Here is a 25,261-nt window from a genome sequence, read left to right as displayed (position 1 = left end):
AGCTTGTGTCTGTGCCCTGGCGAACATCAGTGGAGGGAGCAGGGAGGCCCGGTGGAAAGGACGCTGGACTTAGACTTGGGACTACAGCAGGCTTTTCTTTTTGCCTTTGTATTGGTTCGTGACCTTAGGGAAGTAATTTATTCTTTACTCCTTCTCTGTATGCGTCAAGTAGGTAATACCAGCTTTTTCTGAGGTGTTTTGAAATCCGCGACGTTAAGAGGGCTGTTGGTGCTAGATGCGGTGGTCCGATGCTCAGGTGTTGGTTTTCTCTTTCAGCACTTTTCCTGAGAGTACTAGATGTTAAGAATTCGTAATTCATTCTTTCTAAGCGGGTGCAGTGATCAGGAGGTAAAAACAAAACATAAATATTTTATTGCACACCAGTTTCCATTAGAAAGCACTGCTTATGTGTTGGGGTGTTTTGACTTGTATCTGGCTGAACCTTGCTGTGGTGAACGCTGGGCCCTGCAAACCAGCAGCCGCCCCAGCTTCCCCTGTCTGCGATCTGTAATGGAAATTACTGTCAAGTACTCGTTTGGTAACAGTTTGCTGTTGTACGGTGGGAACGCCTACCGTGCATAACCAGTTTCATGGCTACCGTGGCTTCATTGCTTATTTTTTTGCCAGACACCGCAGGCTTTCTGTGTACTCCTCGTGCATGGCATTAAAAGCTTGTACTGAACGAATCATTCGCAGGGAAGGTACAAACTGGGGGGATTTTGGCTGGGATGGCAGAGCTGGTTCGTAGCAGGAGTGCCCAGGCATACAGCTTGCTTTGTCCTTTCAGCCACGAAGAGCTGTGTCCTGGGGTCACTGCTCCTGCCAGGGACCTGGCGGTGTTTCCACTGCGAACTCTTTTTAATTGGAGTGCAACTTGCCCGTCAGTGAGTTTACGGGTAGAAATGTGGCCTGTGAATTGCGGGTTTGGGAAAAGTGTATTTCTTGTTATGAAACTGCTGAAGTGTTTCCAGGTCCGTTGGAAGCAGGACACAGGCTGTGGTTACGCCTCTGCACTGCGCTGCTGCTGCGGACGTGCAGGATAGAACCACTGTTAAAGGGGAGCATCTAGCTGTAAAACTAAAGTGATACAGCTCAAGCTTTCTAATGACTTTTTGTTAAAACAAATGGAAAAAGATTTTTAAAATGAGCTCTTCAAGGAGAGAGCTAAACAAATGACTCTTCAGATGTGATTTAAATGCAGTGTCTTGAGGGACTAATGCAAGGAGGCAAAAGCAATGTCCAGGGGGAGCGAATAAACTGCTGAATGATTCATGCAGTTTTGCACGAAACATGTGAATGAAAGATGATCACTGAGATTTTATTAATGAAAGACGGGGAAGTTCAAGTGACGTTTTGCTTTTCTATCTCCTAAATTTTGTAGGACAACTGATACTCTCACGGGAAGCCCCAAGAGAAGCTCCCTAGACAGGAGTGCCCTGCAGGATGAACTCCTCTGACTGCTCAAGTTCTTTGCTGTGCGCTCTCAGAACGCTCTGGCTCAGTTGTCTCTATAGCTCCCAGCAGGCAGCAGTAGCCTGCTGTTAGCTGCTCCCTCGGCCTGCTCCTCCGTGGGTTGATCCGACCTAAACCCCGTACCCTCAGCCTTCCCTCCTACGTCATGTGCTAGCCCCCCCGGCCATCTCGGTGGTCCTCCACTCTCCTGAGTCCAGGGTGCCAAGGTTTCTCTCTTACTGGGAGAGCCCACAGCCGAACGGAATATTCTACGTGTCGCCCGTGAGCGCCGAGCAGCAAGAACCCTCTTGCTCTGCGGGTTCAGCTCTGGCTCGTGCAGGGCAGGCTGGCGCTAGGCTTCGTCACTGCGGCGGCGCGCTGCTGGCTCGCCCTCGGCTTGTCCAGCGGAACTTGCAGGTTCTCCTTGGCAGAGCTGAGCTCTCCAGTCAGCCCCAGCGCAGGGGCCTGTTCCCTCCCAGGCGCAGGACTTGGCATCTGTGGGACTTCACGCGGTTCCTGGTGCCCCGTTCCTCCAGCCTTTGTTAATCGATAGCTGGTTCCTTGGCGAATCAGCGCAAGACGGGTTGTTTTCCCTTGACTTGCTCGTTGAGTTGTGCTCCAACTTGCTTTTAAAACTTGTACCCTGGCACCTTTGACCATGCTTTTGGGTAAGCACGGGTGACTCTCTGCCGTGTGAGGAGTAACGGCCCTTCTGCTTGCTTCCTGACGGCAGCTGCAACTGGCAGTGACATCGACCCATCAAGAAAACGGACAGGCAGCTTTGGCTTGGTTGGGGAGGGCTGTAGAGTGGAAAGGAAGCTGTAGTCTTGCTGATAGACATCTCCTGCAGTGCCCAGACGTAGGTTAACTGGGGACTGGGCCAGGCAGCTCTCTTACAGTCCTTCCTGAGACTGGATAAGTCACGACTGAAACCTTGCAAAGAGAAGATGTATGAAAATACTTTTCCTGCGGCTGCTTGTGTTTCTGAGCAAATGCACAAATAGGAGAACTGGGAGGCTGGGTTGTTAGCCTGTGCATTTTAAAGAGATCCATCACAAAGTTGTTATATAGGACATGCAGAAACTGCGTATCCTGTTCTGCCCCCGTGGGACTCGGGCAAGATTGATCAGCGTGTCAGAGAGAATAGGAGAGTGGGTCTAATGAGGTGGAATATGTCTCCTCGTACAAGAGAGCTGTGCAGCAGTCAGGGGAACCGTGTGTTGTGCAGCCCAGAGTTAATGAGTGGAAATTGGGCTGGCAGAAGCTGTGCTGTTCCTGCGAGGTCCGCGGTTAGAGGAGCATGCTGTCCTAATTGGGCCAGGCAGGAGGGGGGATCGCTCCCGCTTCCTGCAGCGGCCTCGTTAGGTGTGTGCCATGTCGGGTTAGCAGGGCTATCGCAGCGCAGAATACCCAAATCAGGTTATTGTTACTCTTTTCCCTTTGCTTATATTCGATCTCAACAATGCAAGATGGTGCCTGGTTATACCAACTCTGGCAATTTCGATCTGGAAAAAATCAAAAAATGAGTTGTTATCAGCAAACAGGAAAGTTGCCTGATACAGTAAGCACACATTCACGTTTGGCTTTGTCATTTCTGATTGTGGGGATTCCCTGATTTTGGTGCTTATGAGGGCTGTCTGCTCAAGTAGTCTCTGTGCTCTTGGCTCTGGTGTCCTGTGCCCCACCGCTGTAGTGCATTACCAGTCGTTTTGGATCGTGCCATGGGCGTGCTGGCCTCAGAGCGGTCTGCTCTTGGTATTAAATGCGTCTGCCTCTGTCTGGGTTGTCCTTAACACCTGGCACATGTTTCCATAGCTGTGGTGGACTTGCTTCAAGAACTGACTGATATAGATACTCTCCATGAGAGTGAAGAAGGAGCCGAAGTCCTCATAGACGCTCTGGTAAGTGGTCAGCTCCGATTTTTGCAGTGCCTGAACGACACCTGCCGTACGCAGCACAGCGGCGAAGACTGAAGGGCCGCGCGTTCTGCTCGCTGGTGACCCGGATTGCCGGCGCCGCGGCGAAGTCAGCCGGTTGGGCAGCCTGACGTGCCGTCCTGGGGAGCGCCATGGGTGCCTCTGGTGGAGTGCCGGCGTTTGGGGAGCGCGTTCTTCTTGCACCTTGTCTGCCGCTTCTTTTTGGGAAGGAACACGCTCACATTGCAGTTTGTGTAGGCTGAGAGATCTTTTCCTGCAGGGAGGGAGAACGAGGTAATATTTGTGACTTGGACAGTGTCCATTGAAAATAGGAGCTTGCTTTGCATTTTTCTTCCTTCTTGCAGGAAAGGGTGACCTCTGTTCACCCGTGGAGAATTGAAGTGTGTGGCAGGGCTCAGATTGTTATCTGGAGGACGCAGGGCCATTGTGATCTTTCAGTCTAACCTTTTGCATGGGAGACCAGTGTTCTTCTACCCAGTAACTCTTGTTTCAAACCAAAAATGTGTGTTGGAACTGGAACATCTGTTGTTATAGTGAGGGTACACGTTTTTCTTAACAAGAAGGAAAAGCTTGAAAGTTTTCATGTACCGGAGCTAATGCATTTTAAGGGTGGAGGGGGTTTAGAGGTAATGGTCCTTTTTGGCGTGGAGATTAAACAACCCCCGAAAACGATCTGCCTCAGCAGAAGATGCATTGCTCAGTCCTAAGTGCTCCCTGCCTGGTTAACTCTCTCGAGTGCCTCCTGGCCTCCGTGGCAGGGAGCTTCCCCCTGTCCTGGCGTTTGCGCTGGGTGCCTCCCGCTCCTCGGTGCGTGGGGCGGGTGCTGAGCCGAGCAGAAGCCCTCCAGGGCAGCGATGCCCAGCAGAACCTGAGACTCGGGTGTCTGTCCTGCCACGGGGCAGCCTCTGCTGGTGAACTGCTGCGTCCTGAATCGCTGTGGCTGTGTCCTGTTCTGTAACTGTTATGTTGAAATGGAAGGACTCGGCGTTAAGGTTTTCTTTTGTTTGCTTTGTTTGGCTGCTCCGTGTTCTCCTACAATCCTTCTTGTCAGTCACTCCAATGTTACCTGCAGAGGTTAATGACAGTGGCCCGGAGCCGAGTTCCTCCAGCCGCCCTCTGGGCTGTTGTTAATTACTGTGCCTTGGTGGAAGGAGCGCTGGGTGAATGAAATGGTGGAGAGGAGCTGCTGGAGAAGATGTTCTCTGTAAAATGTGAGGAGAGGTAGTAAATCAGGCAAAGTTCTTTCTCTATTTTTCTTGTCACCAGCCTGCTGATAATAACCGAGTTTTAGAGGTTTTATTGTCCTCTTTGAAAGAAGCAGGTCAGGCAAATCTTGGGAGAAATGTTTAGAGATCTGCTTTTTAGATTACTTTTTTTTTTAAAAGGAAGGAGGTACAATGTGGGTATTTGTGAAGGTGGTTGCACTACCTTCCACAGCAGCCGACACTTATATTTTTTCCCCATGCTCACTGGGCCCAAAGCTAGTTAACAGTGTTTGAACTGGAAATGTTATTTTGTTTAACTTTTCCAAGCTCATGTCTGCAATGGAAAGGTCGCCGAAGGCAAGCTGGGCTCTGTCCAGTGGCAGCTCTCAAAGCATACTCCTGGTGTTAGCTCTTCGGTGAGGAGGCTCTACCTGCACATGGGGGTTCCTGCTCCTGCAGTTGCTTTGTCTGGGTGTCCTTAGCTTGCCGAGGTCCTCCTGGTACCTTCATCTGGCTCGGATTTAAAGGCAACTGGTGATCATTCAGCTTTTGCATTTGAATCTGCGTGTGCACATTGTTCCTTCAGCTTTTGTGCCTCTTAAGGTGGAAGATAGAACAGAAGTGCAGCAGCCCAGCAGTGAGCAGCTGGAACTGGAGCCGCTTGCAGAGCAGACAGCTCCGTGGTGGTTGTGCCTCGCGCTTCAGAATTCTGAGGGATTATAAATCAATCAGGCTGGTTCAGGAGATAAGACTGTGACAAGGTGCATGTTTTTCTCCAGATGTTTTTCTGTTTAATCTGAAACACAAAAGTTGTTTAATTAATTAGGACAAACACAGAGGCAGATTTACTTGGTGATTCCTTTGCTTCCTCTGAGACTTTAGAGCAAGATTGTTAATGTCTCCTGATGACGTCTGGCAGGATGGTTCAGGAGGGCTTGTTGATTTTTATTATTTATTAACCTCCCCGTTCTTTCTCCTTCATCTTCCTTTTTTCAGTCGTCTCTCTCAACTTTTTGTCTTTCCCCCGGCCCTGGTGATTTAGGTGGAGGGCCAGGTCGTGGCCTTGTTGGTCCAGAATTTAGAGCGCCTGGATGAAGGTGTGAAGGAGGAAGCTGATGGTGTCCACAACACGCTGGGTAAGCGGCTGTTGCGCAGCCTCTCGCTTCTCTGTGTTTTGTCCAGAGGGGGGTGGGTTATCCCTCCCTTCCTTCCCCCTTGAACAGCCGACAGGAGGGTGGAGGACCTCGTGCAGCTTCTGTTCAAGCACAGCTTCAACTCATGGTAGAGCCAAGTCCCTTGAGCCAGCGCTTGTCGCCTGGCCTCTGGCCTCTTCCCAGAGCGGTGGTGGCGGGAGGTGCTGATACGCGGATGGCACTGCGCCGCACCAGGAGCGCTCGCTGCCCCTGCGTGGACTGTGCCCTTGCTGTGAGCTCCGCTTGCTCCGCCAGGAGAGCGCGCTCTGTCTCAGCGATGTAGGTAACTCCTGGGTGGTAAAACATCTGCATCTCGTACAAGCCCATCGTCACCACAGTGACTGCTCTGCAGCGTGTCGCTGCTACTGGTGTTCAGACCCTCACCCGCTCCCTTCTGCCGTGCGGGGTTGTAATCTCCCGAGAACTGGAAGAATGAGAGAGACTGGGAACATGAGTTTTGGAATTTTTACTGCTGCTGTTGTTGCTGGTTTAGTTTTGTGCAGTGAGAATTTCTGCCGGGAGGTATCTTAGGCTTCTTCGAGCAGTAGCTGGTGTCACCCTGGGGGTGGACTGTGTGGGCAGGGTAAAAACCGAGACGGTGTCGCACACCTGAGCTTGCGTCTCGCTCAGGAAAAGGTAGTTTTGGGAATGAGGTGTAACTTTGAGAAGTGCAGTGCAGCCCTAGGAAGGACCTGGCAAAGCAGTGTGATATGGGCGTGAGCTGAAGGCGGCTGGGGGAAAACGTCCGTGTTCTGTGTCTTTCTCCTCAGCCATCGTTGAGAACATGGCAGAGTTCCGACCAGAGATGTGCACAGAAGCTGCGCAGCAGGGCCTCATGCAGTGGCTGCTCAAGAGGCTGAAGGTGAGCTTGTTTTCCTGCTGTCCTTTGGGAGACGTCGCAATAAAAACTGACAGGCCACTGGTCTGGAACCTGGTGTGCTCGAGATGGTGTTGGGCACAATATTAAAGGCCCAGAGGCTATTTATCGCTGTCTCTTTCTGTTTGCGTGGCTTGTCTTTGTGCAAAGTTCTAACATTTGTGAATACAGTGGGTTCAAAGCTCGCCTCAAACTGGGAAGTGTCTCCCTTTTAACTTCCTGTAAACGAGCAAAATTGGAGGAGTTGGCTTTACGTGTAAGAAGCTCTACACCGTGCGGTGCAAGGCTGGGTAGAAGTACGCTCATTTTTGTGCGTTTGCCTGGAAGAGTGTCTGATGTTGAGTCCTCTTGAATGTCGTTGGGTTTCACTTGTTTCTGTGGGAGTTCTTTTTGGTAACACGTCCCTGTGTTGGAGAAGCCAAGTTAAGGAGAAAAAGTTAGAATTCAGGGTTTGTATCCTCAGCGGGTTCAGTTAAATGGGCGTGCTTCTCTCTTGTCGTTGCGTTGTGAACACCTTACAGTGGGAGGTGTCTTTCTTCTGTGGTGGATTTCTGCTCCACGGCTGAGACCTGTGGGAATGCAAAAGCTGACCAGTGAGCGGGGAAACTAAGAAAGACCATTTTATGCCTTTGCTTCCTACGTTTCTAACAGTTTTTCGAGTTCCAAGTGGTGTCTTTGTTTAACTGCTGCTGGTGGTGGCTCTTTCTTTGAACTCATCTAATCGCCTTTTGAATTCAAAATTACTTTTTGATGCTCTTACCATCCTGTGGCAGAGAGTTACACAGTTTAACTCTGTCTTGTGTGAAAAGATACCTAAATGTTCCCTGGAAAATACGGTAGGAAAGGAATGAGTTCAGCTCTCTGACAGAGCTGGTGGAGGAAATTCAGCAAACAAATTCTGGCTTTTCCTAACCCTGTTAGTGAGGCATTGTCACCTCTGCGCTTGAATGTCTTTGTGTTTGGAGGGCCGCTGAGTCAAAGAAGTACTCTGCCAGCTTGTAAGTGTGCAGTACCCCTCTGTGCACCTCCTAGACTTGTTGGCAGCAGTAACCTGTAATTTGTCATTACGCTTTGCTTAAAAACAAAGTGAAGTTGATTTTATTCCAGGCAGGTACGTACTGCTGCCTGCCTTGTAATTACTCTGGCGGCTGAAGGACTTGGGATCTTGGGAAAGCAAAGTGATCCCAGCGTGGGTTCCCCTGCTTGAAGCCACAGCAGAGGAGTGTTCAGGGCGCCCGAGCCCGGGTGCTGAGGGTGTCTCTCCTTTGCCCTGGCCTGTGCCGCGTTGGCTGCGCTGGGCTGGGTGGTCAGGCGGCGCGGGGGAGCCGGTGACACCCTCGCCCAGGCCCCTTTGCTGTTGGCCACGCTCGCTCTTGACTCTCGCCCTGTCAGGTGTGGGTAGGATTAAACCAGGGTCGCAGCATCTGGGTGGAGCCTCGTGCTGCTGAAGAGCCTCTGTGGGGTGAGTTTTCAGACCAGGGCTCAGTCTAGGTGTCGGAGAGGACATCTGGCACGCCGCACAGAGCGCGGTTTCTGTGTCCTGGCTCCATTTCAGGTCGCATTCTGACTGTCAGGGCTGCCTGGGAGAGCTCAGGTGGAGAGCTTGGTAGCTCGCTGCTCCGAACTCGAGCCGGGTTTGATGTTGTGTGCGGCCTTGGGAGCACGGCGCGCCGGTTCCTAACGCTTGCCGTAGGACAGCGGTTGGCCCGCGCCGTGACCGGGGCCAGCAGAGCCGCCCCGCTCCGAGCGCCTGCCGCCGTCCCCTGCCCGTGCCATTGACTGCTTGGGCGGGTGACGGGGCTGCTGCAGAGCGGTGGGGGATCGTTTGGAGCGAAGAGCTTTGTTTGAAGCCGAGGCTCTGGGGCGTTTGGGATCTTCCTGCTCTCCATGTTTTGGTGGGGTGTGGTGCTCGTGGCGGTGGCCTTTCCGCCGGTAGCCGGTCGGGATAACTGGCCCAGGCGCAGCCTTGCGCAGGCGGGTTCCCTCAGTCGAGCTGCAGGTAGTCGTGCATTTGGGGAAAAAATCGCAGGTGACAAATGGTGTGTTTTATGCCTAGTACTTACTGTTTGCTTTTTTTTCCCCTCTTGAACAGTCAATACAAATAGGTGGTAACTGATGATTTTTAGAAGGGTTTTGTTTATTTTATGAATTCCTTCAGTAAACCAGTGGTGGTATCCCATCGGTGAACGTTTGGTCTGTTTCTGTCGATGAAGCACCTTTGGCACACACAAAACCATTGCATCCAGTTCAGAATCCCACTTCAGGATTTTTTTTTCTTCAAATTCAGCAGTTTGGTTTCATTATGATTTTTTTTTTTAGCTTATATGAATATGGAGAGAATATATGAAATGGAAGTTAAGTGGCTGTGCAGACTAAGCCCATCTCATGTTCTTCTGATTCTGACGTTGTGATCCTCATACAAAACCGGGGCAGTTACTGTTTAATGTTACTGTGATGTGTTTTCTGAAATGCTGGTTTTGGTGGCAGGTGCAGACTTTCAGAATAGACATAAGCCCCACGCACTCCTATAACATCATGGAAAGCTTGTCACGGGAAAGAGATTCCGTGTTGCAAACAACTGGAGGCTGTTCTCAGGGACTTTGAGCCAACTTGGTCAAACCAACTTGCGTAGGAAGCGTGAGGGACCAGAGCTGGGTTTCTACGCAGGTGTGCACGAGCGCACACCCCCATCACCCCTGAACTGGGGAGAGTCACTAGTGGCCGTCACTGAGGCGTGCTGCAAAATTCCCGCGGTTGTATTTTGGTTTGAGCGTGGCTCGTACACTTGTGGTTTGGTTAACGTGTTCTTCAGCTCAGTGAAACGCGGGGAGCCGTGTCCTGACGGGTCTCTTGTTCATCTTCTCCAACAGGCTAAGATGCCTTTCGATGCCAACAAGCTGTACTGCAGTGAGGTGCTGGCCATTTTGCTCCAGAATAATGATGGTGAGACGTGCCTCTGGTACCGATAGTCTGTTAGGGTGGGATCCGGGCTGCTTTCCCATCACAACAGCACTCCTCTGCCTTCGGGTTCCTTGTGCTTGTGCTCTCTTGCAGGCGTGTGCACCCTCTCTTTCTCTGCAGCTTTTGTACTCTGTCAGGCCATATTGATTTTGTTTGCTGATGTATCAGTGTTAGATGGCTGTAAAATCTGACAGTTAGCTTCATTTTTCTCTCTCTTTTTCCCCCTTCCCCCCACCTCCGTCTAGACAACAGAGAATTGCTTGGGGAGCTGGATGGGATCGATGTGCTGCTTCAGCAGTTATCTGTGAGTAATTCGCGTACGCCCTCTCTGCCGCCAGCAGGCTGGGTGTCGGGAGGTGGAGCGGATTCTGGGTGTAGCGCTGTCCTGGCAGCCTGTAGATGCAGCGGGGCTTTACGTTTAGTGGTGGCACAGGCCCCGAATAACTTCCACACCAGTGTATCATCCGCAGTAAGTGGGGTTCATCACTGTGTTAAAGATGTTAACGTTGAGGCATGCGGTAGTTAAATTGTTCTGTTACAACTGCATGGCGAGTTGGAGGTAGGCAGGGCTGGAATTTGGCCGTCTCCGGCCTTCCCCGCTCCAAGCACTGGGCTGCATCGTGCCTCCGCCGGAGCGAGCTGAAGGTGCCATGTTCATCTGCACTTCTGTCTCTTGGGGTGGTCCTGCCTGCAGCACCCTCAGGTGCGCGTGGCACCCGGGAGTTCTCTGGTGACGGGGTTGTCCACATGGTTTTGTGAAGGGCACAACGGGTGAATTTGCCTTTCCCTTTGAGGCCCTGGGTGGTCTCTGACGTCCTGCGTCAGGCTGCTGCAGGTTTGCGGTACGGTCGGGCAGAGCTAGGGGCGAGAATGCATCAGTGGCGGGTGGGATTGCTGCCTCCTGCCTGTCAGGTGCTGCAGGCTTGTGGTGTGAAATGTTTGTGAATGCTCTGCGACAGTGTGGACCAAATTGCGCCCTCCATCTTGGGGTAATTTTGTTTTCTTTGTCCTGCAGGTGTTTAAACGACACAACCCTAGTACCGCAGAAGAACAGGAAATGATGGAGAACCTGTTTGACTCCCTCTGCTCCTGCCTCATGCTCAGTTCCAATCGCGATCGCTTCCTGAAGGGCGAGGGTCTACAGCTGATGAATCTGATGCTTAGGTACCCGGATGACTCTGTGATTTACTTTTTTTTGGCCTGCTTTTGATGTACCAGCACACCTTCTGGCTAGATGCTGCTGGCTTTCCATTTATAGGATCTCTGTCCTGGCATACTTGTCTGTCTTTTTCTTTTTTCCAGCATGTGAGTTGGACCTTCGCAGGCGTATAAGCTCCATTCTTTGTCTTCAGCTTTGTTTCCTAAGCACTGGGGTTGCTACCATAGCTGCTGGAAAGTAGCAGTGCAGATCTGTGTGGCCAACACCCAGATGAAACAGTGCTGTAGGTCAGGCTGCTAATCCTCTGAGGATTTAAAAGGCCCCTATGAGGGTGAGAGAGAACCTTTGGACGTCTCGAGGGAAAACGTTTTCCCTTTTGTTCCCCAGTTCAAGCTTCCCTGTGTTGTGTATCCTCTGAGCTGGTGGATTTTTGTAGATGTTGATACAAAAATTGCTTTTGTGCAGTGGGCATAAGTACGCGTTTCTTCTTCAGACGTGTTTTCCCACACCGAGAATCTCCGGGGCTTCCCTGCTCCCTCGCTGCTCTTCCTCCCTAGCCCGGTGCTGGGCTGTGTCAGCCGCGCTGCCCGCTCACCCCAGGCGGCAGCAGGGCTCTCCCCGGCTCGCCCCGGTGTGCCGGGCTGCGTGCGGCGCTGGGGAGCCAGCGCCAACAAGGAGCGATGTCCTCCCGCAGCGCACGGCTGGGTACTGCGCAGCAGCGGGGAACCGAATAAATAACCAAACGTGGATTATTCAAATGGGAACACTGGGTTTTCTTGAGGCTAATGAAAGAAAAGCTCCAAAACTAAGAACGAGGGGGAAGCCTCCCTCTGCCTCGAGCACTAAGCTGCTAAGCTAGCCTTGCAGAACTAATTACTTGGAGCTCTTGTGCCGTGTGGGTGGGACTCAGCATTTGGATTTTAATAGCTTTTTCCCCATTTTGGACTCCGCTGTTTACCACTCTCCATACCAGGATCCCAGCTGGAAAATTATGACACGAGGAAAATTTCTCCCTGGATGCATTTCACTCCCACCCTGTAGTTGTGAGGGTTTAGGAGGGACAAAGCATGACTTGACTGCCAGCAGCAGCTCTGTCTACTGGAAGGAGTGTCCAAGACCTCAGTCTTTTGTTTCTGAGGAACCTGACTTATTCTAGAGTCTGAAAGGGATTATTGGTGAAGTGACAATGGAAAGAAGTAACAATTCGCGGTGTATTTTCTAGAAGCTTCTATGACTGCTGGCCCTAACCGTGGGCTGTATTGACAGGTGATTGCCTGGGGTTTTTTAAACTCTTCTAAGCTAGTTCAGATAAGTGGAAAGGTAAGAACAACCTGGCTGTTTGAGCAAACGGGGAGTTGGTAGTTGGCTGAGTCTTGTCCCCAAACCAGCTCCCTTCTGGCCCTGACGTGTCCTACATTGCAGATCTCATTTGGGGAGAGCAGCACCTAGTTGAACAGAGAGAGTAAACTCCTTGCTTCTGACAGTGTCTTCAGACTAGAGTTGAAAGCGTTAAGCTGTTACTTTTAGTGCTGATTCATGTTTTTCCGCTTTTGAAGAGCTGCCAACCGCTTTTCTTAGGATTTCACGCTGTCTGTGTTACTGAGGTGCCAGTTCATTTTTATACACCATTTACACCGTTTTCTTTTTTTTTGTCTCAATACTCTTATCGAATGAAACCTCAGGGTTCTGACACAGGTGATCATGCCTGTAACCGAAAACACGTGAAATGGTGATTCTCAGCACATGCACTTCAGACTGGCTGCCGGGTCGGAGCCGCAGTGCCGTCCTGAGGCTTTTGCCGTTGGTGGGTGTGGTGTTTCCCTAGCGGTGCTGTAAGCTTGCCTCTGGTGGGCGAGACAGACACGGCTGCAGTGAGTTGTTTAAGTAGTTAGGGCAGATCTCCAGACCGCAGGCACACGGCGCTAAGCTCTGCCGTCTCTTGGCACCTCTTGAAAACCAGCTTTGGTTCCACTTTTGTGCCTTGTCGGTAGTAAGAGAGTGAGTGATGTAGAGCCGAGTGCTCTGTGGGGAGCGCTGGAGAAGCCTGAGGTAAAAGCCCTGGTTTGTGATGGAGATCAGGGAATGTGTGCTGGGAGAAGGTGCCTGCGTTGGGAGGAGAAGCTCTGGGTGTGCTCGGCTGCTGCCAGGGGGGCTCCTTGCTTTTGCAGCTCGCGGTGTGATGGGAGGTGGAAAGCTCTGCTGGCCTTAGCACTTGGTGAGGAAAACAGAGCACGTTTCTGTAGCTTTCAAACCACCAAACAGAGCAGAGTGTCTGGGAGCTGACGCTGCAAGGTTTCGGCGTTTGTTTGCTGCTGGGTTTTTCACATACGCTAATATCCAGGAGATACTAAAGGGCTCTTCGTTCTGTTAACCTCTGTGATCGTTGGGAGCTCTCTTGGCGTGTGCTCAAAAGCTCTTACAGGTGCTCAGTTTTTCTGGGACAGCACTGCTTTGGTACCCGCAGGCTGGCATTGGAAGTAGGGGGTGAACCTGGATAGTGGTGATCCAGAGAGCTGCCCGGGAGCGTTACACTTCTGTGTCTTCTTCCTACCTTCGTGATAAACAGCAAAGAACAGAAACACCGTTCAATTGTGATTGACCACCTCGCCCACAAACAAGGCACAATATTTTTCTCTCCTGTCGGTGTCCTCTGAAGACTGTGGGGAGACATCTGTTACTTTTGGTTTTTACTTTGAAGGCGGTTAATCATTGTACCTCAGTCTGTGCGGATGAAAGGACAAGTAAGCAAAGTTGAAAGTTTATTGACATGATGTGAGATAGATAAGCTGTGTGAGAATAAAGATATCAGGCTTGAATCTCCGTTACTGTCTTAGGGAACACAGCATTCTGTATCCAGTGCTGCCCGATGCATCTGGCCGCGTTGTTCTCTTCGTAACGGTCACGCGCACAGACCTGCGGAGAAGCGGAGCGTCTGTCAGCCGCGCGTTCGCCGTGCTCGGGGGATCCCTACAGACAGTGATGGAAACAGGGCTGCTGGGTTGTGCTGGGTTGTGCTGGGTTGTGCTGGGTTGTGCTGGGTTGTGCTGGGTTGTGCTGGGTTGTGCTGGGTTGTGCTGGGTTGTGCTGGGCTGTAAAACGCACGGCCAGCAGCGAAGGGGGGTGATGTGGTGCCGTGTGAACTTGTGCTGGTTTGTGGGGAGCCAGCGGTGACGCCGGCGCGTGAGCACGGCGTGGCCGACGTGCCGTGGCGCGGTGGGCTCGGGCTCACAGCTGGGCTCTGGGAGCGGAGCTTCACCGCGCGGGGGTGGGAGGTGGGCAGAAGGGTCTGGGGAGATCCAGGCTGAGGAGGACGGAGCCAGTGGCAGCAGACAGGCGGTAGGAAGCTGTGAAGTGGGATGGAGCACAGGTGTCTACATATAATTACCTGATTTGCATCTCTGCAGCGATGGAGCCTCGTTTGTTTTGTGGAGTGTCGTTATCAGAAATAAGACGGTTTGTCAAGGCGGTAGTTGCCGGTGGAAAGTTTATAAATGTCACATAGAATTAAATTCAATATGTTTTTTTAGGTCAGGAGCACTTTTTAGTGCACAGTCCCTCAGCCTTGCCTTGGTAACCTAAATGCAGTTTACCTTGCAAAGCCAAAAAAAAGAGAAAACCAGGCTTGTAATGGCAGTTCCCTGGCGCACACTGACAGGAAGCTTATTGCTTTTGCTGTAAAATTGTGTTAAGGTTTGGAGGAGATGCCGCCACTCGCTTCCCAGGGGATGTGTCAAGAAGATTCTCTGTTGCATAGGCAAAATGACGTGTGGCTTTCCCAGTTATGAGCTGCAGGCGCATGGGTATGCACGCAGACAAATGCAGCGACGGGAGCTTACGGAAACGTCCCTTGGCCAGCCCGGTGTTCTGTTCTGCAGCTGTTGGTGGCTTTGCTTGACCCTCAAAAAAGCGTTTGCTCCTGTACAGCAAAATCAGACCGCTCTGTACAGCTCCCTGAAGCTTGGCTGTAGCTATTTCAGGGTATATTTTTTATGATTATTAAAATCCTTTTATGTTTTCTTGTCCTGCTGTTCCTAATGACCCCGTGGAAACTTAGACTGTCTCTTTAGTAAATCTTCTGGTTAATTAAACGGAGCCATTTTGTGCAGCACTTTTCCAGGAAATATCTAGTGTTCTGCTTTCGCTGGTATTTTGGAAAGTGAGAGATTGTGTTTTGCTACTGTGGAAAGTCCAAATAATGTTAGCACCTCTTCTTTTCAACATAGCAAATGTACCAGAAGCGTCTCTTGGATGTAAAGGTATTAAAAGGAGGAAAACGATGGTTAGCCAGTAAGGCTGTGATGCAGAGTTCCCTGTGAAGGCTGAGGTCACTCCTGTTGGGTGATACTCACGTATGCTTGTCTCTGAATTAGTGTTCAGCTAAAAGTTACCTCAATAAGCACAGATGAGACAAAGATAAACTGCTTGCCCTCTGGCAGAATAAATATTTCAAATAAAATCAACTCTAGACAGACCAGTCAAGCAGCTATTGATCTCTAAAAGCCTGAACTTAAACCAAATGAATATTCCAGAGATCAGCTCTGTGCAGCCTTCCTAAATGCTGATCAATATGCAATTACTTCCCCTGAAAACATTTCTTACATTGTCTGGCCTAAGAAGTACTTTATTTTTAGCTCCCTGTAGAGGGGAGGTGGGGGTGTTGAGGCACCCTCCTGCACTGCCCTTCACTCGTGGAGGAGCTCGCTGCTGCACCAGATCCCAGCCGCCCGTGGTGCTTCCAGCAGCCGCTTCGTGCCCGTCGGAGGCACCCGCGGCCGCGCTGGGCAAAGTCACTTTTTTAGGCTGGCTGCTAATACACGGGTTTAGTTTGCCTGTTGCCAGGGCTGCACCAAGTTGGGCCTTTGAAGGGAAGGTGTTTTCCACAGCTCCCTGGAGCTTGGGCTTTGAGAAGACGCTGCTGACGGACGTGGCGCTGGGGTGACCAGCTCCCGGGCGGCCCAGCCGGCGCCGTGGGCAGGCGGGCAGGCTGGTCCCGCACGGCGTTGTTCGGCAGCGAGTGAGGGGAGTGGGAGAGCGGTGGGAGCTGCCACCTCCCGGAGGAGACAGAGGGACTGAGCTGCCTCGGTGGTTTGATCTTGCTGGGTCCTTATGGCAGGTCCGCGGTGACATCCGAGCGCCGTGTGGCAGCGCGGTGCAGCTGGGGTGTGTCAGAGCTGTTCTCCCGCCGCCTCGCCGGGGAGGAGCACAGCTGGTTTCTGGGGGATGTGTTTCTCTCTGTGCATGTAGCTGGGTATTTGTTAGAGAATAAATTATCTTGGAGAAGAGAAAATCAGGAGATTGCCATGCGCTTGGGGTGGAAGGTGGTGGGGCTTGGGACCATCCTGCCCCGAGGAGAACGTCCTCCTGGGCTGGCCTGGCCTTTGGGGACGCCGGGGGCTCTCGTTCTGCAGCTCACGTTAGCTCCTGCTGACGTTTACCTGGTCTGTTGGTTTTATGGGCTGTTTTAGCGACAGCTTTTTCAGTTCTCGTTTCATGAGATATTTTAAATTTTCCCTTGGATGAATTATAAATTCCTCTGTTTCTGATTTGAGAGGTACAGGACCTTGGGAGCTCGTTTCCAGACCATCTGTATGTTATTGGTGTGAGGTACCAGCATCAGCGTTCTGAACTCACATGAAAACAGAATAGCCCAGAATCCATCTGCATCCTTCCAGACGTGACTTCTGGAGGTTGGATTTTCTCCACCATAGCTGACCACCAAGCTATGCTTGCCAAACTTACTCCTTTATTAAGCTGAATTGTTGCTAGATCTAAATGCTGATCTTTTTGGTGTGACAGTATTTGCCGTGTGTACCCAACCCGGTCTCCCCTGCCGTTTTGTGCTGGTGTTTGTGAGGTGGTGCAGAAATAACTTCTTCAATAGCCAAGAAATAAAAAATAAGGAAATAAACCCATAAAATAAAATACATAAAATGAAATGAAATAAAAAGAAAATAGAAAATAAAAATACATTAAGAAACAAATAACCAAGAGAATATTCTCAGCCACAGGTTTGAAAAGAGTATTTGTCGATAGAATGTTTTGGCTTCTCGAAGAACACCTTGCTTAGAGCTTGTGCTGAGACTCTTGGTACTTCCCTTTTCACTCTGTCTCTTTACAGCAGGGTCGTCCAAAACCCCTCATGTCCCTGAAGAGTTTGACTTGCCTCTTTCTCTCCACAGAGAGAAGAAGATCTCCCGCAGCAGTGCCCTGAAGGTGCTGGACCACGCCATGATTGGCCCGGAGGGCACAGACAACTGTCACAAGTTTGTTGACATTCTGGGTCTGAGGACCATCTTTCCGCTCTTCATGAAATCACCCAAAAAGATAAAGAAAGTTGGAACAACGGAAAAAGAACACGAAGGTAGGCGTGCTTCCGGATCCTTCCTGTTGGGGTGGAGGTGAATGGAGGGCCAGGGTCTGAAGAGCACCTGCGAGGAGGAGGGCAGGGCACAGCACCCACCTCGTCAGGGCTCCTCCCGCAGCGGTCGGGGCCGGCAGCCTGCCCGCCCGCTGTCGCAGGCTGGCTGTCGCTGACACGCTTGCCCCGCTTGTTTTGGGAGCAGCGGTTCCTGGCGATTCCGTTTCATGTGCTGTTAATAAGTTATTTTACTCCTGTAGGGCCTGTTGTTTGAAGCTCTGACTCTTTGATGCAAAACTCTTTTGAAAAGAGTAATGAGGCAACTACAAATGTCACCTCAAAAGCAGTGTTTTCATGGCTCTGAGCACTGAAGTGTGACTCGATGAACATCAGGCATTGCAGAAATAAACTGCATGCTTTTGATGTTGCTTTTTCTTTTTTTTTTTTTTTTTTTTTTTCCCCCTCTTTTTTCCTTTCTCCTCTGGAAAACTCTGTTTAAACAGAAATCTCCCGTGGAGTATTACTGCAGGACCTTATGCTGAACTGAATCTAGGGTCAGTCCCGCCTGCTTCTGGTGACATTATCTTTTCCATTTTGTTGATAACTGACTATGTCTGGGAAGAAGCTTTAAATACTGCCAGTGATGCCTGAGGTTTTGTGCCAGTTCGTTACTCATCGCGGTTCCTTATGGGGTAAATATTGCCGGAAGCTGAAGAGGTGGGAGTGGGTCTCAGGCCTGCCTAGTGGCCATCCTTAAGTCTTGCAGCAAACCAAGGGGAAATGGAAGGAAACGGGAACAAAATGGGAGCTCTAAAGCCAGACACTCTGCTTTGGTGCTGTCCTCGCAGCTCGGGTGGAACCCGATGTCCCGCCGTTGCCCAGCGCCAAGGCGGGGAGGTGCTGCCTCCTGCAGACCTGGCCGGGCGCTGGGGGCAGCCGGGGGGGCCTCTGCCTGTTCTCCTCCTTCCTGAGGACAGGGAGGTGAGGAAGAGGAGGGACAAATTCAGCCAGCGGCTGTTTTCTTCTTGAAAGCTGTGCCCGCGGTGAGCTGGCGGCTGCGCCTGTCGCCGAGCGCCGCCGTTGGAAGGTGGCAGCGCTCCGTGAGGGCGGGCAGCGGCTCGGCTCGGCGGGCTTGGGCCGCCGGAGCTGCGGAGGGGGCTCTGCGCCGCAGGGGCGGCGGGGCCGCGGCGGGACGGTGGGTCGATGCCGGAGTTGGCGGCGCCGTGGGCGGCGTGTGCACGCGTGGCGGCGGCTGCTTTCCTGGCACGGGTGGAGAGAAGGGGCTCGCCTGAGCCCGGCCGCGGGGATGCTTCACGCGCCGGCTGCCAGTCCCGGCTGCCTTATCTGTCGGTATTGTGCTGCTTGTCTCGGGCAGATAATGGTGAGGAAGAAACGCTGTCGTGTGTTCTGGGGTTTGTGTAATGAAATTGCAGGGAGTGCAGTTGCGCTTAGATGATGGATTTAGGGGATGTTTTGAAATCTTCATTTGCAGTGTGAATATAAGGTGGTTTAATTCTTACTGAGAGGAAGCTCAAGCTGGAAGACGAGCTTCGGAGTAGAGATCTGGGTCTGTGGCTCGTGTCATTGACTTAATTTTTCAGTTTGGGAAAGTGAGTTAATCTCTGTCTCACCTGCTTTGTCTTGAGACTGCAGATGACATCCGTGTGCAGTCTTGGCTGCTGTGAGGATTAGGTGGCAGCCTGGAAAGCCCTCGCAGGGTCGGTTCCTGGCTATTTCTGTGATGGGAAAGAAAGCAAATCTGCCCTCGGGAAAATGGAGCGACACGTGCAAGCAGGCTTCGTGTTGTACCTCCATCTCATTAATATTCAGAAGAAATGGAGGACATTAACATGAGCCCAGAAATCAGTTTTGTTAAAATAAACTCTCCCTAAAACGCTGTGCTAGTAAGTCCAATTTTCTTTGTTTTGCATCGCTGGGCAGGTGAGTTACTGAATTTCTAACGACGGGAGTTAATTGAGATGTTTAACAGGGTTCCCCTGGAGCCTGTCACAGCCATTGTCCTGACACGTGTATAAGCAGCATAGTATATGTTTTTACTTTGCCAAATGTTGCAGCAGCAATACAGTAATTGCTCTGTGCTCGGGGGCACTGCTGGTTGATGGCCGGCTCCTGTGAGCCGCTGGCTGAACAGGAATGCATCGACTGAGGATCGGTGCCCTCTGCGCTGGGTTGGTCCCAGGAGCACACTTCTCTCTGCATAGCTCTTCGTTTATTCATCAAAAAGAATGCTAGTATTCCGCCTTCTCTTGTCATCTGGTTCTTGTAAAAGCTTTATCCTATGCTCAAACTGTTAACAAAAAATACTAAAAATTAATTAGAACGCTCCTCTTCTGCTAGGAGAACGCTTGTGTGCGTGTCAAACGGGGGAACACGCTCCTTTAAAGGATTAACTCGAATGGCTTTGTAGCAGAGGCATCAGTATTTATTAAAGAGCAGTTCTAAGGAGCTGCGCTGGGAACGCCTTCGCTGTGATGCCACTGAGACTGTGTCGGGACAGACACTCGTGGTTGTGCTGCAGAACAGGGAATTCTTAATGGGCTATTAACCCTGGCGCCTAATTACAGCTGCTTAAAGGACAACACCTTGTTAAAATGCTTCAGCGCTGGGTGAGGTACCAAACCGCTCTGCCAGGAGCGTTCGCCGCCCAAGCCTCGACCTCCTCCGCCTGTCCCGGGCGTCCCTGTGCCCCAGCTGCCCCGTGCCACATGGCCGCCGGGCCCGGCGGGGCTCGGGGGTGCCTGAGCCTGGTTACCTGCAGGTACTTCTTGTTGGCCTCTGACGTGCTGTCTTTGGAGCACGGGATTTCTGTATGTGCCTGGTGGTGGTAGGGAAATGCTCCCCTTGCCTTTGTTTTATAGAGCGTTGCTTTTTACGTAAGAGATAGTCCATAAAAAATAATGTTTATTTTATTGTCTTGAAGGAGGTGTTCTGAATGTGACAAAATAATAAGTACCCTGGTGAAAAAAAATCTCAATGTGACTTGGCAAGCTTTTGTTTATTACAGAAATTTGTGATCTAAATTAAACTTGATAAAAATAACTTTTCTGTAGTGTATTTCTCTCTGTTTTTAGAAGCGAGCATAAAGGTGGCAGTGCTGGTTAGCTACATCTTAAACACTGTCAGTGTTTAAAAATTATTTTACTCTAGGGAGCCGGTGAACAATTTAAATCCAAACTGCACGTATTTATGCTTTATATACACTATGTAATTAGGAAAGAAGAAAGGGAAAATTTCTTAACCGTCTTTATGGATGATCTGAGCCTGAAGATTGGGCTCGTGGTGTCTGGCTACACGTGATCTACACTCGAATTTTGCCTGACTTTGTACAGACTATGATGTATTTCTGAGGGTATTAGGTTTGGGAGTAAAATCTCATTTGAAGCAATTTCCCTTTTTCTGAGGCAGTGAAGCAGCTCCAAACAGAAGTGTTTTGCAGTTGAAGACAGAAGCAGCTTGCAGTTTTCCTGTGCCTGTGGGGTCAAAACACTTGTGAGTGTCCAGCCAGGCCGGCCAGCCCTGGAGAGCAGTAGCCCGTCGGTGCAGGAGGTGGCGTGTCTCGGGTAGGGCTGGGTTGTGAGGCCGTGCCGTGCCGTGGGTGGGTGGGTGCCCCTTAGGTGCTGCTGGCGCGCTGGGGAGCGGACGGGAGGCAGGCGAGGCAGGTTGTGGGAGGTGGAGAGTTAGTGACAGGGGTTACTGCAGGAATGCGTTTGGTTCCCCTGGGTGCTCCGTGGTTATTTTGTGACTGGCTGCTCCCTGCAGCCTTCCTGCTGAAGGACTGCGGTCCCTCGGGCAGCGCCATCCAGGCGGGTGGCGAGTCCGAGCTCCGCGTACAAGGTACGACCCAGCGTAGCTTGGCTGAGGCTTTTGTGGCGCCTTGTCTGTGTGGTGCATAACTCATGGAGGTATGGCATGGCATGGCCTCCCTATAGCGAGTGCTGGTGGAAAGGTAAAGGCCAAACTGGGGAGAAAATGTGCTCTTGGTCAGTCCGAGCCTGGGGACTGCCTTACACGTGTAGAACGGTGAGATCTGCCGTGTTCGTGTGTTCTGAGGGGCGCCCTGAGGGGCGCCCTGAGGGGAGCCCGGCTGCCCCGAGGCTGCCGTGGAGCTGAGCTGGGAGGGCAGAGGCGAGCGTCTAGTGTGGGTGATGGGACGGGGCTTTGGCCCTGGGTGGTTCTTGGTGTAAATATAGGGTAAGATTTGAAGTAATGCTTCTGTGGTGTGAACTTGGACGTGTCGGGGATGCTGTGCGCGTGTCTGTGTTCTGAAAACTCCGCTGTCGCAGAGCGGAGGGTCGGCTGGTCTTCCCTGTCCGTAAGGGTGCGATGGCTCCTCGTACTGGGCTTCCCGCAGCAGCAGTCGAATCGAAGCGTTGGATGTGAGCTTGAAATTCTTGAACAGTCTTAGTGAGCTAAAAATGGAGAAAACAAATAGCTTCTGAGCTAGAGAGTCTGCAGTGAAGCAGCCATAACTTGCTGGAGAGGCTGTATATTCTCTGGCTCTTTCTCAGGATGGTTATTTGCAGTCTAGTTTTGCTCACTTGGAGACTCTAATGAACTATAAAAGGATGTTTGTCCAATTCATCTTCATTTAAATGCCTTCTCCTGACTTGGATGTCACTTTTACTTAGGAATGCTTAATTTGATAACCTGAGAATTAGTTCAGCCAATTTCCAAATGAGAATTCCTACCGCTGTGGTTTTTTGCCTGTCCACCCTCTAACGATAAGGAAGCCTCTTTCGGAGATACTGAGCTATGCACTTCCTTTAAAAGACAACGGCAGCAAACCCTATTTCTTAGTAAATATGCTCTTACTGCTTTGTGACGTCTGCTGAAAGGCAACAGAGCCCTTGGAATGAATACCTGCTGCAGAACTGGGTTCCCTGGGCATGGAAGAGTGAGAAGGCAGCAACAGAAAAATGGCCTGATAAAGAGTTATCTTTATTAACTGAACACCCTCCGCCAGCCAGCAGAAAGTATTTTTCATTTGGTGGTCTTCTGAAGTGAATGTGTAGGGAAGGCATCAGTCTGTTTAAACAGAGCTTTATTGTGCCAATTTGTCATTTTACCATCAACCCTCCAGAATGCGACAGGAATCTGTTATTTGAATGAGCCATGATGCCGAGTACAGAGTTAAATTTATCTCAATTAAAGTTAGCATTCTCTGTTACAAGAACATCACAAAAATAAACTTTCTCAGTCGATAGAAAGAATTTTGTTTTGCATTCAGCACGATGGCTGCGTTCCAGCTCACCGGGGCACTGTGTGTGGAGCTGCTTTCACCGTTCCAGGCCCCGCTTTACCCATGGGTGAAATCAGCATTTCTTACTGCTGTCAGTATTTTAGGATAAGATTTTTCTTGGCAAAATGCTGCGATACTTGACTGGGTTACTCTTTTAGAGCGCAGACCATTAACGTGGGTGAAAACGGGTAAGCTCATTAGATGCTCCGCCGTTGGAATAGCCTGTCCCTGCAATCCCGTAACGAACCGGAGCACTGCTGGAGTGCGGGAGCGGGCAGTCGTCCGTGACTGCACAAGCTGCCTTGCCAGCCCTCCACCTGAGCGCATCTCACGTGCGTCCCAACGCCGTGCGGAGGAGACGCTCCAGAAGCCACCGCCCGGCCCCTCTCCCGCTTGGCCCTCTCCTCTCCTGCGGATTTAGGTGGGGTCTGTCGCCCCCCTGGTCCCGGGGTGTTTGGCAGCGTGGCCTCGGGGTGAGAGTCCTCCTCTGGAGCTGCTGGTCCTTGGGGTTTGCCAGGGGCCTCGTCCAGGTTTCCCAGCAAACAGACGTGAAGCCACAGAGTTTTGTGCGTAGGAGGGGCAGAAGTTCCCAAAAGAGGTGCCTTTTTTTCCCTGTACTCGCCTGCACCTCGTTAGAAACCGCAGTTTGTCTTAAGGGTCCTCTACAAGACAGAAGGCTCCTGGGTTTGGGCTCCTGGGCGCACCAGAACACTCTGCTCGGCCGCCTGACGGCTGCTGTCCCCCCGCACCCAGAAGTGCCTTCCCCTTCCTCCCGGAGTGTGCTTGCCTCCTCTTCGTCAGTATGACAGGGGAGCGTGCTTGAGCTTCCTCCCCTGCCAGGCAGATGTCCGTTATAATGAAATGTAAAACAAAAAAAAAGGGGGTGGGTGGGTTGGGAATAATAAAGGCAGAGGAGTGTGGTGTTACAGCTTGATTTGACAGGACCTCCTGCTGCTGCAGCTGCCAGTGCCAGCCATGGAATAGATTAATCTGTATTCCAACACGCCACAGCTGAAGTCAAGATCGATCTAATTAGGGTGTTTTAAACACGGCTTGCGTTCTGAAGTCTTCGTGCCTGTCTGGAGAGGGAAGGGCTCCCAGGAGCCCGAGGTGGTCCTGCTCCACGCGGGACTCCGGCGCAGCGGGGTGAGCCCGTGCGGCGTGACCTGCCTGGAGCCGGGCGTGGGGGCGGCCCGGAGAGCTGCGGTGCGTGCTCCAGCCAGCCCGTGGGGCAGAAAACGGCGTTGGCTGCTGATAAGAAACGAGCCTCTGTCTTCCCACGCCCACGAATTTGTGAGATGTTGGGGTGTTTATAGGAAAATAGCTGTTCTTGGTGCATCCTGGCTGCCAGCTGATAGCCCTCATGGCTTTAAAGCAACCTGCGGTGGTGCGGAGCGCGGCTCGTTTGGGGTTTGCTTTTCAAAGGCAACGTATTTAGTGGTTCTTAGGAGCGGGAGCGAGGCAGCAGCTTCTGCCTCTGGCCCTGTCTGTTGCCCTCCCTGAAAATGATGCTTTTTGTGGGTGATGTGGGCTTTGGCTGAGCGTTGGCAGGATTATTGAGAAATTCCCAAAATATTCCGAGGCAGGCAGGCTGCCCGAGGCGGCGCCGAGGGCGATGTGCAGCTTGTGGCCTCTGTCTGTCAGCTGAGATCAAAGCTGGGCAGCTGCAGGTTCTGCTTTCTGAGCACCCGAAACGGCACCAGCCGCTATCCGTTTGCTAGAGAAGATCCAACCCGGAGCAAATATTGTGATTATGGACTTGAAAAATTTTGCACGTTTGAGAGAGATATTGGTGCAGTCTGTGGGAAAATGGCAAGACCCCCCCACAGCCTCAGAAACCTTCGCTCCCGGGTTAACGCCTCTCGCTTCTGATCGCTGGTGTAAATGCTTTAATCCCCTGAACAACGGATTAGCACTTCTCTCGCCCGCGGTTTGCCCTGGCTCGGGCTGCATGTGGATGATGGTGGTTATTGGGCCAGGAGCTGCATTACGGCATGATTGTGATTTGGGGGGGAGCATGAAGCACACTAGTGCGTTTTTTTTCAGGAAGCTGATCAAAAAGAAAGGTTTAGATAGTGCAGAAACATTTCTCTAAAGTATTTTTTTGAACATTTTGACCAGGCAAGCAAATATTTCCTGGATTTTCTGGAGTGATGTGTTTAAAAAGTAACTTCATTCTTAAAAAAACCTGTGTCAGCTCCTTTCGACTTCTCAGTAGTTTTAAAGATTTTATTGATGAAGTGGATAAATATCTGGGTATGAGCACCAAAGCAAAAATGATGGCTAAAATACATTTCCTAGTAAAGGAATGTTGGGAAAAAGCAATGAAGATATATCATTGGTGAGAATATTACTACTAAAATACTGTGTCAACACTTCTAAACGCTTCCAAAAAAAGAAGGTTTGGGAAAAAATAGCGTGAAATACAGAATGCTAGCTTCTTTCTCCAACAGCAGAGCATCTGTTGGGATGTATTTTTTTAAAAAAAGTCTTCATTTTGTTGTATTTTTTTCATCTTAATAGGATCTTGCAAGGACTTTGGAGGCTTTTGCAGTATTTTTTAATGTAGACACTTAATTTGGTGTCACTTTTTGTGGAATAAGTGTCTCTCTGCAGCGAGAGCGGGCGCTGACATACCCAGAGCCATCCTTCACCCCCACGTTATCCTGTCGAAATGACAGAGCAGCCACACGGTGCTGGCCACCCGATAAACCTGTTATCTCCCCTGCTCCTCCTGCCAGCAGCTCTCCCAATCTCTTTGGTACATGAAAAATTGACACCACCTCAGGCAGAAATCTGTTTCTAAGGAAGCCCCATTTATAAGTCGCTAATGAAACGGGGCGGGCGCGTGCGTGTGCG

The 25,261-nt window shown here is 51.1% G+C and overlaps 1 protein-coding gene across 1 annotated transcript in view; it reads left to right on the top strand.

The window, feature by feature from the left end:
* The window catches only part of CTNNBL1 (catenin beta like 1), a 53,513-nt gene that overhangs the window by 12,697 nt on the left and 15,555 nt on the right, over window positions 1-25,261 (top strand). The window contains exons 5-11 of the mRNA XM_086474568.1: window positions 3,256-3,353; window positions 5,637-5,730; window positions 6,558-6,649; window positions 9,535-9,607; window positions 9,871-9,929; window positions 10,641-10,789; window positions 16,964-17,145. Coding sequence (XP_086330694.1) covers window positions 3,256-3,353; window positions 5,637-5,730; window positions 6,558-6,649; window positions 9,535-9,607; window positions 9,871-9,929; window positions 10,641-10,789; window positions 16,964-17,145 — 747 coding nt within the window. The remainder of the gene's footprint in view (window positions 1-3,255; window positions 3,354-5,636; window positions 5,731-6,557; window positions 6,650-9,534; window positions 9,608-9,870; window positions 9,930-10,640; window positions 10,790-16,963; window positions 17,146-25,261) is intronic.

Source organism: Leptosomus discolor, chromosome 17 (genome assembly GCF_034619465.1).
Source record: "Leptosomus discolor isolate bLepDis1 chromosome 17, bLepDis1.hap2, whole genome shotgun sequence".
Lineage (NCBI taxonomy): Eukaryota > Metazoa > Chordata > Aves > Leptosomiformes > Leptosomidae > Leptosomus > Leptosomus discolor.
This window is presented reverse-complemented; position numbering and strand designations above follow the sequence as displayed.